General features: G+C 39.3%; 1 protein-coding gene across 5 annotated transcripts; it reads right to left on the reverse strand.

Annotated features, from left to right (window-relative positions):
• Positions 1-295: 295 nt before the first annotated feature.
• Positions 296-11,794, reverse strand: stx16 (syntaxin 16). Of its 5 annotated transcripts, none has more exons than XM_085775780.1 (9): positions 11,310-11,786; positions 7,345-7,356; positions 7,102-7,209; positions 5,845-5,985; positions 4,571-4,733; positions 4,321-4,409; positions 3,048-3,191; positions 2,008-2,088; positions 296-1,917 (listed from the first exon to the last, which is right to left on the reverse strand). In XM_085775780.1, the coding sequence occupies exons 1-9, from the start codon at positions 11,433-11,435 to the stop codon at positions 1,816-1,818; spliced, it is 966 nt and encodes a 321-aa protein (XP_085631906.1). In that variant the 5' UTR covers positions 11,436-11,786; the 3' UTR covers positions 296-1,815. The 5 variants fall into 5 exon arrangements, with proteins under 5 accessions (XP_085631906.1, XP_085631908.1, XP_085631910.1 ...); XM_085775782.1 differs by having other exon boundaries at positions 11,355-11,785; XM_085775784.1 differs by lacking the exon at positions 7,345-7,356 and having other exon boundaries at positions 11,355-11,794.
• Positions 11,795-14,322: the final 2,528 nt, after the last annotated feature.

The following is a 14,322-nucleotide window of genomic DNA, read 5'->3' on the forward strand; positions in this document are numbered from 1 at the left end:
AAAGTACTAAATAAATAATGAAATTTAAAAAAAAAAGTGACTTGGTGCTGGATAAACTTGCATGTGTCAGGAGAAAGTAACTAACTACACTTATATGTAGGTAAGTATTCTGTTTAAATATGACTTTAATATAGTACGGTGGCCCTGAGGGTTCAACACACAGCAACTTCTGAAAACAATGTTCTGATGTGAGTTTTTGCAGTTTGTGTGTTGTCAAATTTATTAAGTTTTCTGTATTTCTTTTTGTGTTGAGCCCTCAGGGCCACCGTAGTGCAGGTAAAAACACAAACCACCATCATGTTCCAGGTTTATTTATTTTAAAAAAATGTTGCTGTCTCTTCGCCCGTTTTGTTTTGGAAAAACAAAACTTCAGTGGACTCACCACTAAGACATAACCATTTTTCACACACACACGCGCACACACACAACTTCACATCAATGACAGAGATAAGATGATTTAACAGGTGTGTATAGTGTAGCGTACAGATATGTCGAATAAAGCTCTTCATCGTTTCAGTTTATCAGTCTTTATAGAACACAAGGACACGTAGAGAGAGTCTCCAACACAATCAACTAAAATATTGTTTGTCCAACATGAACAGAACAAAAACAAACAAAAAAACAAAACAACAAACAAACAGGAAGGACCTCCTGACGCCGCCTGGTGTTGGACTTTATCACAGTTTCCTCCTCAGCGCCGCCGCCGCCACGGGGACAAAAACATCATGTTGGGTTCAGACTTCAGATACACTTTGACTCAATATACAGTAATTCTGCCTGAAACAGAACCTCTGGATTATTTGACGTTATTAAAAAATAAATAATTCTTTTCATCACACAGATGACAGTAGTAGTACATCCATAACAACCCCCCTCCCCCATCCCCTCCCCTCAGGCCTCAATATGTGCAAACTGCAAGAGTTTTTAAAAAGGTAGCACTTAACGCAAGGACCATGGAAAACATAAACAATCAAGTGTTTTTTCTTTTAAATGAGCACTTAATGCTAAGTACAGCAGGTGTGATGTTTAAAATTATAGGATGCTCATGTTTGTCTGAAAGGACCTCAGTGTTATTATTATTATTATAATAATTAAAGAAAGAAGCGGGAAAAAAAACAAACTCTGCTGGTCCTTAAACCAAAGGAATAGTTTTGGTGCTGAACGACTGCTCTAATCAATGATTGGGTAAAATACTGAGACAGTTCATAAACATAAATGTTGAGATGACAATGATTTTGCATGTTTTTTTTTCTTTCACAAACATTCGCTCTCAGAAACTGAACTGAACGCTGGACAGAAGTGATGCATCTTCACACGACAAATGTCACAATTCGTGCTTTTGAGCAGAGAAAACTCTGATCTGTTTTTATACACCAAGGATTTTTTGTTTATAATATTTTTTTTCTTTCTTTTTTTTTAGTTTTTTTTTTTAGTTAAGACACAGATATGTCGACATGGTTGGGTTTGACAAACCGTCGTCAGAGAGTCTTGGAGTGATTGGGATGCGAGTCCTTTGATAAAACAGCCGCGACTCACAAAGACAAAACTGTAGATTGTTTCTTTCTTTCTTTCGTTTAAAATGGACCGTTGTGTTTCTTCACATCTCCCAAAGTGCACCCACAAAAAAGAAACGTGGAATAATAATTCTTCTTCTTCTTCTTCTTCTTCTTCTTCGTGTCGTTTCCCGGTGGGTTTTTTAAAGGCATTCAGCTTCGTTTTTTGAGCAGAACCAAGACCAAGTCCAAGTCCACACAGACGCAAACAAACAAATGCCCACACACAGAAAAAAACAGAAGCAGCCGGAGGAATGCATGACTAAAACTTTGTTCCAAAAAGAATAATAATTAGAACAACGACTATGATAAAGAGAATCAAAATGACCAGCATCTTTCTGTTTTTCTTCTGATACTGTTCCGCCTGCAAAGAAGGAGAAAGAGGTTTCACAGGTTTGTAGATTTAACAAGTCAAATGTCATCAACTGTATATAAAATGAAACATTATTTGTACCTTTTGTAACTGTTTCAGTCCATCTTCTGTTTTAACACAAGCCTGCTCCACGTTGAAGTCGATTCGGTCCAGAACGGTTCCCTTAAGGAGAAATCAAAGACGTCATTAATGCAGGAAATTCTCCTTTAATACGTTTAGTTGTAGATTATTTATTTATTTTTGACATTATTATGTTTTAGCTGTTCAAGTATAACACTGAAAAACACCTTCATGGCCTGGATTTGCCACGAAATCCAGTTCATCTTTAAGTGTTTAGTCCTTTATAGCTACTTAAATAGTTAAAGCAGATATCATCGGCACGGCCGTTTCGGCTAATGCTGTGTTCAAGGCAGGCTTTTGAAACCGTAAGTTACAGCTTCAAGTCACAACTACGACTTGGTAGCGTTCCAGGTAACCCGTAGCTCGTGTTTTTACCGTCCTGTTGTCTGTGAAAGTTCCCTATAACGGCCACTCGTAACTTCCGACCCGTGAACTCGTACCAGATCGAACTGGTATGACTTCACAGGAAGGAAAAACACAAAGTACGAGTTTCCTTGAACGCACCATGAGTTAGCAGCCCCCGCCCTTGTCAGGCATCAATTGGTCCTCGTGCTACGTCACCACATTCACGCACATCCCTTGGCTGCACACACAGCCCTTCATGCCGTTCTCTCTCCTCATTGGATAACACTTGTATCCCACAAGGAAAATTTTCTCCTCGGGTTACAGCAGAGCAGAGTGACGGAGAGACTCGTGTTTAGGCTGAAATACTTCATGTAAGTGATTGCTGACGGAAAATAGGACTATTTAGGACTTATATTAACGAAAACATTCCACTGATATCTGCTTTAAATTCTCACTTTCTTTATGAAAAAATAGAAAATTTGAATTGAAACATCTACATATGTGAGATGTTTTACATTTCAGAGTCGTCTCACTGACAAAAACACACTTGTATCTGGAAGGACAAAGATTTTTTTGTTTCCTCTTTGTCATCGTTTCGAATCGTGAATGGACTATTATTCAAAAATGCTGTGTCACTGTTTAGTTGCTTCGGATACCTGCTCCACCACCATCCCAGCTAAGTCCCGGAAAATCTCGTTCAGATCCGAGATGGACTGAACTATCTGTCGGATCTCCCGCTCTCGCTCTTCGACCATCACCGTGTTCTGCTCCACCAGCATCAGCTGGTCGTCTGTGAAGCCCTGCAAGACACAGAAACAAGAGAGAACAACACGAGGAGATGAAAACTAGTGGAGTTACAGAAGGAGACATTCATGTTTTTGCTTTTATTCCTCCAGTTCAAGATAAGATTTAATCTAAAGTCATAGTTCAACATTTTGGCAAACGTTACCAGACAGAGTTGTTTTCGGGGCAAATGCAGAGACTGCTTGCTGAAAAACTGTCCCTGAAGGCAACGTGCATCAGCGGTTTTGCATGAATTTCCCTCTAAATCAACTCTGTCTGGTAACGTTCTGTTATTATCTCGTAGCGTGGTGAATGTGCAGGTCACAACTTGTCCACCAGAGCGTTGTGGAGTTGTTGGATTGTGTATTTTGATGAGTTTGATGAGGGAAACCAAGAAATCCCATTAGCCTCCGTAGCGTAGCTCTGAGCAGCTCACGGCTCTGCTCCGCCGTTCTAAAAATAGCTTGCACCGACAATTAAAGGTAACGAACCTACTGCTATGACTATAGGGATTATGGCAATGGGCCAATTTGCCCAAAATGTTGAACTATCCCTTTAAGTTTTACTTTGATAGTACAAAAATATTTATCTGAGAGTAAGAGTGGGATGAGATGGGCAGGTGTCACATTTTCACTTTCAATATATTTGTCTCTTTTTATATTTGTCTCTATTTTACAAAACCAGCTGATAACTGCTCTACGTCATTTTTGTGTATTTCTGGGCCCAATATGTTAATAAAGTGGGTTACAGTGAAAAAATATTTGTCAGATCATATTGATAAAGTTGTGCTCGAAAGAAAAAAAGATACCACACATACCTATGGTAAATATTTTTTCTATGTGGTATAGTGGGGAAAATAAGTATTTGATCCCCTGCTGATTTCTGTAACTTATTTCCCTTGATCAAATGTAAATAAATTTATATTCATTAATTTATAATTATTATTTCTGGATGTTTTGTTGATATTCTGTCTCTTTCTGTTAAAATGAACTTACCATAAAAACTACAGACTGTTCTTGTCTTTGTGGGGGAGCAAACTTAAAAGCAAAATCGGAAGTATTCAAAAAAAAAAAAAAAAAAAGCCAAGCTAGGGCTCAGACCCCTAAAGGGTTAAGAAATGAAAAAAGCCATAAAAACCAAACACACCTTGTCGTATAAAGCTAAATCTTCATCCTCCTCCATTAAAGGTCCCGAGTCAAAAAAGTGCTTTGATCTCTCCTCACGATTCTTCATCCCTGGTAGACAAAACAATCACACACACACACACAGAGCTCAGACTCCACTGGAACAACTTGAAGATGAAAGGGATTTGACGTGAGATAAAACCCCGACATGAGTCCAGACATGTGAGGAATGAGGATTCAGGGGGAGCAGCATCAGTATCATCTTCTCTTACGTTTGAGGTAGCCGGACTGCGTGTGTCTGAAGTTGGTGGACAGGTCCTGGAGACTCTGGGCCAGAGAGGACACCACGTTCCTCAGTAGTCGCTCCTCCTGCTCGGTGCAGTGGCCGCAGCGAGTCTGTAAACCCGTCACGGCTCGCTGGCACCGGTGGAACATCTGCAGGGAAACAAAAAAAAACAGTTCAAACCCGTTAGTTTATAACATCAAATACTGTCAGACGGAGGAGGCATCGGCCGGTTACCGGGCTCAAGGTGTAAAACACCACCACCACGGGATGAGAAAGCCACAACTTCAAAACCACAGAAATTTGCTGTCATACTGTATGAGCTGATTTTAAAGGGATAGTTCAACATTTTGGCAAGCTCTCCTCTCACCATAATCCCTATAGTCATAGCAGCAGTAGGTTCGTTACCTTTAATTATCGGTGCATGTTGTTTTTAGAACGGCGAAGCAGAGCCGCCAGCTGCTCAGAGCTACGCTACGGAGGCTCATGGGATTTCTTGGTTTCTCTCATCAAACTCATCAAATACACAATCCAACAACTCCAAAACGCTCTGGAGGACAAGTTGTGACCTGCACATTCACCACGCTATGAGATAATCATGTAACATTACACGACAGAGTTGTTTTGGAGGGAAATGCAGCCGGACCGACACGGCTACTGGGCGGAGGGATTTCAAAAGCACAAGTAGTTCAGAGTATTTGCTTTGTGTGTCGTAATGTTACATAATTATACATGATTATCTCATAGCGTGGTGAATGTGCAGGTCACAACTTGTCCACCAGAGCGTTGTGGAGTTGTTGGATTGTGTATTTGATGAGTTCGATGAGGGACAGGGGACCTGTACCGTTCACCTCCATTGTGTTCACTGAGCAGCTCACGTCTCTGCCCCGCCGATCTCAAAACAACATGCACCGATAATTAAAGGTGATGAACCTACTGCTATGACTATAGGGGTTATGGTGAGAGGAGAATTTGTCAAAATGTTGAACTACCCCTTTAACAATAGAAGACTGTGGGGGCGGTGCGTGGCGCAGAACAATAGAAGACTCTGTTCAATGGAAAAGTGATATTATTTTTTTACCCAGACAATTCAAAACAACAGATTTTAGAGCTGTAATCGCAACACCGTGAAATACTGTGATAATTTTACTCAAGGTTATCAAAACTTCAGAGTCTCATACCGACCGACGCCAAGTCAGATGTCGACAATCAAGAAAAACAAAAGGATCAGTTCAGTATCATCGTCGTAGCAAGTGAACGTACCTGTGTGATCTCCTGGGTGGTGATTTCTATGGCGTGTTCTTCTTCACTGCTGTCGTCCAGCGTGGGACGGTTCATGTGCTTGTCGTGGAGTAAGGCCAGTTCCTTCATCTTCTGTCGAACCCGTGTGATTTCATACTGGATCTGAAAGTTCACGACCAAGTTACAGACACTTTGTCTTCTACACAAACGGCTACAGCGATGAGATGACGTCTATACAGCGGGGAGAATAAGTATTTCTGCGCCATTACTGTGCGTTCACACCAAAAGCTTCCAAAGCGTCAAAACGCCGGAAGTCAATTCATTTTCAATGAGAGCCCGGCGACACCGAGCGACCAAAGCGTCAACAGGCGTCGCCGCACTTCCAAAGCGTCCAAAGCGTCACCAGACGAGAAGTTGAGCCCTGGTTAACTTTAGGGTAATGAGCTATGACGCGGTCAAGCGGCAACCGGCGGCAGCCTGTCAGAATAGAGATGTCCGTCGGCTGCCTTTTTTTCCTTTTTTTTGTATTTCGGCTCCCCAATGACCAGCGCGATCGAACTTTGATGCCAGTCACGTGACGAGCGGCCAAAGCGGCTGAAAATATTTGCCGTTTTGGGAGCTGTCTTGTCTGATGCCCAGCCTCGAGCGTTTTTGACGCTTTGGAAGCTTTTGGTGTGAACGCACAGTTAGTCTGCACTCACTTTATTACACAGAACTTCACATATGTGTTTAGATTTCTTTATACACTGCAAAAACTCAAAATCTTACCAAGAATATTTGTCTTATTTCTAGTCAAAACAAATCTCATTATACTTAAAATAAGACTCATCAGATAAAAAGTAGCTTGTTTTTAGACACTTTTCACTTCTTTCAAGCATATTTTCACTTGAAATAAGTAGGAAAATCTGATTCTTCCTTATTACAAGCACAAAAAACTTGCTTTCACTGGCAGATTTTTCTACTTATTTCAAGTGAAAATTTGTTTGAAACAAGTGAAAATTATCTAAAAACAAGTTAATTTTTAGGTGATGAGTTTTATTTAAAGTGGAAAGAGATTAGTTTTGACTAGAAATGAGACATTTTGACAAGATATAAGGCAAATGTTCTTGGAAAGATTTTGAGTTTTTGCAGTGTATATGTGAATTACCTGGGTTGCTACCGACATCTGGGGGGAATTTCACATCAACAACTGGATTAGAAATATATTTACTTTACAGTCAATACTTATTTTCCCCGCTGTATCTACATCCTCATTCTGTTTCCTGCTTCACTTCGTACCTCATCGACTCCTTCGACCCATTTCGGGGGCAGTTTCTTGGTGACTCCGATTGCGGCTTCTGGGTCCAGACTAATTCCCGACACCAGCGCCATTCGATCGTCAGCCAACTGAAAACACAAACAGACACTCTCATTAAATTAAAACTATGTTATGTCATGATTCAGCAGCAGCACCGTGATAATGATAATGATGCTGTACCATTTTATGTGTCTAAATTCTACCGTGAAGCGAAACAGCAGTACCTCATCAAGCTCCTAATGTGATTGGCAGAGAGCAGAGCGGTCCCATCCGATACAGAAGGAAAAAAGGAAAAAGGAGAGAAAGACAGAATGAACAGAGAGCTGTGGAAAATCAGCAGTGAATAACAGAAAGGTGTGTTCGCATCCTCTAGGAACAACAAGATTGAAACAGCATTTTTTTGTTTTTTGTTCATAAATTATCCAGAAACTACTGACAAAATCATCCCAATTAAAAAATAAATATAAGTAACAGTGAGAATAAAGACAGAGCAGAGATGACTGAGCTTCAGATCTGAGTGTAAGGAATAAAAAAGAGAAAGAAGTCAATAAGTGATGGAGAACAGGAGAAGACATGAAACTGATTTGTCACTACGACACTGACTGAAGGCTTCGTCTTGTTTTTGTCTGGCGACGTGTCATCGTGGTGGTGGTGCCTTCAGGCAAAGTCAGTTATTTTAAAAACCTGAGTTTTACAGCAGCAGCAGCGGCAGCGGCGGCTTCACTGAGCTGAATCTTTAAATCTCTTTAACTGCACGACAGTAAAATGAAATGAAAACCGATCATGGACGACAAAAAACCATCTGTCTCAGATATTATTTTCAGATTTCCCTTTGAGAGCTTCAACTGCTCGACTGCTCTAAAAAAAAACAGAGATACACACTTCTCTGCACAGACATGTACGTAAATGAACAGTGATAGGAGATAAATTAGTGAAGACGACATCACTACTGTGGTTGTATCATGTTTAAGTTTCCAGTAGAAGGCAGCTCTATTTCCTTCCTTATTATTTTTATTCTAGTTTATTTTTAGAGAAACACTGGGAGCTGACAACCTACTAAAGAACAAGATGGACACCTACTGTGTCTAAAAAAAAAACAAGAACAAGAACTACTCTATAATGTGGTTTAACTATCAATGGCAAAATCATCAAAAACGTTCCAAAGCCAAATTTCTGAAATGGATAATGATGACTGTGGTAATGTGTGAATCAAATGACCAACTGATTAATAAATTAAAGGGACTGTTCAACATTATGGCAAACTAGCCCATTGCCATAATCCCTATAGTCATAGCAGTATGTTCGTTACCTTTAATCGTCGGTGCAAGCTGTTTTTAGAACGGCGGAGCAGAGCCGTGAGCTGCTCAGAGCTACGCTAACGGAGGCTCATGGGATTTCTTGGTTTCCCTCATCAAACTCATCAAATACACAATCCAACAACTCCAAAACACTCTGGTGGACAAGTTGTGACCTGCACATTCACCACGCTATGAGATAATAACAGAACGTTACCAGACAGAGTTGTTTTAGAGGGAAATACAGAGACTGATTGATGAAAAACTGCCGCCGATGGGAACATGCATCAGCGGTTTCGCTTGAATTTACCTCTAAAACAACTCTGTCTGGTAACGTTCTGTTATTATCTCTAGTGTGGTAAATGTGCAGGTCACAACTTGTCCACCAGAGCGTTTTGGAGTTGTTGGATTGTGTATTTGATGAGTTTGATGAGGGAAACCAAGAAATCCCATGAGCCTCTGTAGCTCTGAGCAGCTCACGGCTCTGCTCCGCCGTTCTAAAAATAGCTTGCACCGACAATTAAAGGTAATGAACCTACTGCTAAAACTATATGGATTATGGCAATGAGCCAGTTTGCTAAAATGTTGAACTATCCCTTTCATAATAATAATGACTTTTCCCTCAGTAGGAAAACAGACAACGAATGATCTGCCAGAACGAAGTAGCTGCACCATCATCTGTGTTGTTGTTCCTGGTGGTCGTGAGTTAAACCACAGTCCAGCTGCGTCACTCACACCGTCACACAACCAGGAGCCTCAACCATGTACAGATGTGTCTCTACCAGCTGTGCAGAAACCTGACAGTCTCAAATAAAAGTCTAAAATCATCATGTTTATGTCGTGGCAGCAGGAATGAATGAATGAGCAAGTAACTGGTGAAACTGTTCACAGCCGAGTGTGAACGCTCACACACACCTGCCTGTCAGTCCAGTCTAGAGCAAAGTAAACACTCCTGGCTGGTGGATGAGGAGCCTCTGGTGAACTTGTGTTTGATAATTTCACAAGTTAAATAAGTTTTAGTTGACACCATAAGGAAAAAATGTGAATAAGTGTCTCAGAAATTGGAGAGTCAGGGAAAATACAGATGCTTTTCCCCCCAAAACTGATGAGGAGACGTCTTGTTTCTCTTCATGACCTCATCAGAAATAAGCTCAAGACAAATATCATTGGATTATTACTGAATGAAATCCGTTGTTTAGTTTCTATTTGCCATCTGACACACATTCATATACTGTTCTCCTATAACCTGAGCAGCTACGTTCTAGTGAAGGGTTGGGCAGAATAACAATATGTGACTTTGCCTTATTACTAATAATGAATGATGAAGTGTCTCTGTCTGGAGTGGCTGGAAGCAGGAAGTGGGAAACAAACACCCAGTGCCATCCTCCTCTTATCAAGATAAAAACGCACAGAAAGAGGCTGAAAGTAATACATGTGATTAATGTTTCTAGTTGTTCTAGTTCACTTTGCTGCATAAAACAGGAAAATACAAGATTTATACACTGTATTATTTTAACATCAATGTCCTATTGTCCAAAAAACTGGACGATTCAGTCAACTACATTATCCACAACATTTACCATATAACCACAAACATCAACATCACAATATATACACAGTACAGTTGTATATATTGTACTGACACCAACTTCTATTCTAATAGATCAATAAAACACAAGTCACAACCACATTTTTCTTAGACTAGATAAGTCAGAACATGATGAAGGTTTGTAGCAGTGAGGAGCATCATGTGAACATAAAAACATGCTTTAACAAAACACAAAACCCCCCACCCACCCAATATACACTGACTGGCCCCTCTATTACTGTTTATTATCTTATTTTCAACTCAGGTTCCAGTTGTTCTAGTGTTATTCCCACTGTTTAAATGAAACTGAGACCTAGAAAATAAGGAAATGTGGCTGCACACTCATCATCCTCCTCCTCCTCCTCCTCCATCAGCCTCCGTCAGTCCTGAGGTGACATGACGGGACACAAACAGAGACTCTACTACCGATTTATCTCTGTGTTGGTAAGATGTACTGCTTGGTTTCCATAATAAAAAAATAAGAAGCAAAAAAACTTTAATTTACAGGCCGCTAATTACATGAAAATGTAAAAAAAAAATAGCCAAGAAATTACAATTAATTGCATCATAACATCTAGAAATAGCCTAGAAATAACGGTCAATTTCACAGTAATGTGTAGAAATATAGCCCAGAAATAATTGATTGTAAGTGACAATTGCAAATACTTGGTGGAGAAAAATTGTGCCTTTCCCCAAAAAAATTCAAAGCGTGTGTAATCTTTTGCCTTTATGAAAAACAAGACATTACTATGAAATTCATTTGTTAGTTCTAGGCTATTTCTTGACATTACTAAGCAAATAATTGTTATTTTTTGGCTATTTCTTGACATTATCACGTATTTAGAGGCCTGTAAATTAAAGGGTCACCAAAAAAGAGTTAGGCCTATGTGAAAAGGAAATCCCATATTCATAAAATCAAATTTTGCCACTCAAAACCTTAATTTATAGCTTTTGAAAAAGGAAACGGAACAGTACATCCATAGTAATCTGACTCTAACAACAATAAAAAAGATGCTTTTGTGCTCCTCATTATTTGCTTTTGTGCTCCTCATTATTTAATATCTTTATTTGAAAACTCCCCCTGGCTCCTGTTGAATTATCTGTATTGTTTGTGTAATAATAACAACAACAACAATAACTGCACTTGTACTTTGATGCTGTTTTCAATAAAGCTCGAGGCTCTACCGGCGGTCAAACCTTCCTGAGTGACTAAAACTAGGCTCTAGCTACCAGTTAACTCAGTGACTAGTTGTCTACATGCAAACACACACAGTAAAAAATGTCATAAACGATGCAGACCACTCACCGCAGCATTGCTACGTGTACTCAGACGGGGGTCGTATGTACTCACTTGCTCAGCCAATATCTGCCGGTTTTGGATCGCATTGTTCCGCATTAACAAGAAGGCATCGGTCAGACGCCGAGTGGCCATGCCTGCCTTGCTTGATATCTAACTAAACTCTGGGACAAAGTGCGGATCAGGCGATGATTTAGTATTTTTTTTCTAGAAGATTTGCAGCTAAAACGCACCGCTTTAGCTTGTTTAGCTTTTAGCAGTTAGCTTCGCTGAAGGGATGCGGGGGGGCAAAAGTCACGATTCAGCGCCTACAGCGGACGGCAAACGAGCTTAATCACATTCATCTGCGAAGCCTCTCTGATACTCAAGTTAAAAATAAAGAAACATGACCGCGAGATTCTTCCTCAAGTTTGGATTTAACGTCAGATTAGTGAAAATTTTTCAGTCCGCTTCAGGCAGCTGCGGAAGAAGCAGGGAAACGTAAACACCTGCGTCAAACTACGTCAGACGTATGACGTCTTCTTCTTCCACGTATCGAACGCGGCTGTCATCATCAGGAACTGAGGCGCGTTACCGCCACCTACTGACGACTGGTCTTCTTCAACAACTCACATACAGTAGGAGGAGACTTTTAGTTTATTGACCCCAAAGGAAATTCAGTAACCCTTTTATTTACAGGACGCTAATTAAGTGACAATGTGAAGAAATAGCCAAGAAATAACAATTAATTGCGTAGTAATGTAAAGAAATAGCCTAGAAGAGATCAATTTCATAGTAATGTCATGTCATTTTCATAAAGGCAAAAGAGTACACATGCTTTTCATGCTTTGAGGACAGAACTTTTCTCCACCAAGTCCTTGCAATTGTCAATTACAATTGTTATTTCTGGGCTATTTCTACGTAATCAATCGTTATTTCTAGGCTATTTCTAGACATTATGATGCATTTACTTGTTATTTCTTGGCTATTTCTTCACATTATCACATAGCCTAATTATCGGCCTGTAAATGAAAGGGTTACCGGAAATTCAAGTATCCAGTAGCACACATACAATACAATACAATACAGTACAATACAATACAATAATATAATAATAAAATACAAGGGCATGGTAGGGCGGGGGAAAAAAAAGAGATAAGGAAAGGAAGAAAAAATACACACACTTTATACATCCATATAAATTATGTACATCAATATGTTATGAGATAAAAAAAATATTAAAATTAGAATAAATAGAGGAAACTGTGCCAAATAAAATGTGCATTATGTATAAACTGTGCAATGGCAGAAATAACTGTGCAAATACAGCTGTGCAAACAGTTTTTTGTTTTTGTTTTTTCCCAAGCCGTAGCTTGACAGTGTTGTACAGTCTGTCTGTCTGTCTGTGCAGCAGAGCAGGGACAGAAACCTGTCGCTGAACACACTCCTCTGTCTGGTGAATGTGTTGTGTAGAGGATGATGGGCATCATTCAGGATGGAGGGAAGAGAAGAGATAAGAGAAGAGATTGCTGTTTTACTTGTATATTCATCTTTAAGTGTAAAATAGTTTTTATGGTGGTGACGATATGATATATTGGGATATAAGAAGTTGATATATTGCATTTTTTCCCCCTCAAAAGTCATTTTTTTAACAAAGCAAAACTCACTTATAGTGTAAAGAACACAAAATGTTGTATACAGTATGCACAAAAAATACAGTTTATTTTAATAGTTCAGACCTTGTATTTGCATTTCACAACTCCTATAACATACAGAACACCTGTCTCCATAAGTGAAAACTGGGAGGGATCAGATAAACATTCAAAAATGAAATTAGTTAATAACATAATCAATATAATAGGCTACATGTTTGCTGTGACATTAAACAACATCGTTTCTCATGCAGTCTGAACAGAGGAATCAGCGTCAGTCACAGACTCAAAATCATATTTCAGAGCGTCATCTAGACACAATGCTTTGGGAAGAGGACACAATAATGTGCTACTATTACACTGCCTAACCTTTCTCCCCTTTTTTATCTTCATTATCTGTTTGCTTTTAGATGGCTGAACAGGAATTTCTACTGATGCCATTCAGATGGGAGGTTCCTCTTCTTTTGTACTGATGTATATGTTTGAAATCCAGTCCTACAATATATCTGCTGCTATGACAGTGAATTGGAAACAGCCCATTGCATTGATTCACTTTAGTGTGTAGCTATGTTTATTACTGTGCATGTCTACTGTCCTGTCAGTAATGGCTTTTTATTATTTGATCATCTCCTCTTTGCTGCAGCTGTAATCACTTAACAACAGACCAGTGTTTACACTGTGGAAACTTTGGACCTGCCAACTCATCCACTTTAAGAGCAATTGAGGAACTTTATCATGAGATAATTTACATTTCCTTCGCATTTTTTTTGACCTCAGTGTTAATTATGAAACAAGATGAGTCACAGTTTGATTCTTATTTCCCATTTTAAGTCTATTTTTATTGCTTCATGGGTGAAAATCTAGATCTACTGTCACTTTTAAAACAGTTGAAACGTTTTTTGGTAACACTTTATAATAAGTACACACTATTAAGCATTAGTTAAGCATTAATAAATACTGAATTATTCATTTATAACACATGAATACTCATTAGTATGTAATTTATAAATACAGTTAGTGCTTATCAATGATGAGTAAAACATTTTTAACTGTGTTTATAAACTACATATGAGTAGTGTTATAAATGATGAATTCAATGCTTAATAGTGTGTAGCCTACTTATTATAAAGTGTTACCGTTTTTTCATTCATTCATACATTCATACATTCATTCACTCTATTGAACCTCATTCTAATTTTAAGGCTTAAATCCTCAATGCATCGACTTGACTGAATAGATCAGACAGGAGTGGTGCATGGATCTGTGTTTGTGTGTGTGTTGCGTGTGTGCGCGTTCGTGCACGCGCGAGGCGGTTCCACTAACTGTAATTATGATGTGGCCCGAGAAAAGAGCTCGAGCTCCATGCAGCTCCTCCTCCTCCGCCCCGCGCG

This window comes from Trachurus japonicus, chromosome 5 (assembly GCF_045865225.1).
Source record: "Trachurus japonicus isolate A0001 chromosome 5, Traja_1.0".
NCBI lineage: Eukaryota > Metazoa > Chordata > Actinopteri > Carangiformes > Carangidae > Trachurus > Trachurus japonicus.

Bases quoted from the DNA above. Each gene is read 5' to 3' on its own strand.
- stx16 (XM_085775780.1), bottom strand. From the start codon at position 11,435: ATGGCCACTCGGCGTCTGACCGATGCCTTCTTGTTAATGCGGAACAAT. The intron at 5,986-7,101 runs GTACGAAGTGAA...GTGAACTTTCAG, and splicing joins GGGTCGAAGGAGTCGATGAG to ATCCAGTATGAAATCACACG. The intron at 2,089-3,047 runs GTATCCGAAGCA...TTTCTCCTTAAG, and splicing joins CTGGGATGGTGGTGGAGCAG to GGAACCGTTCTGGACCGAAT.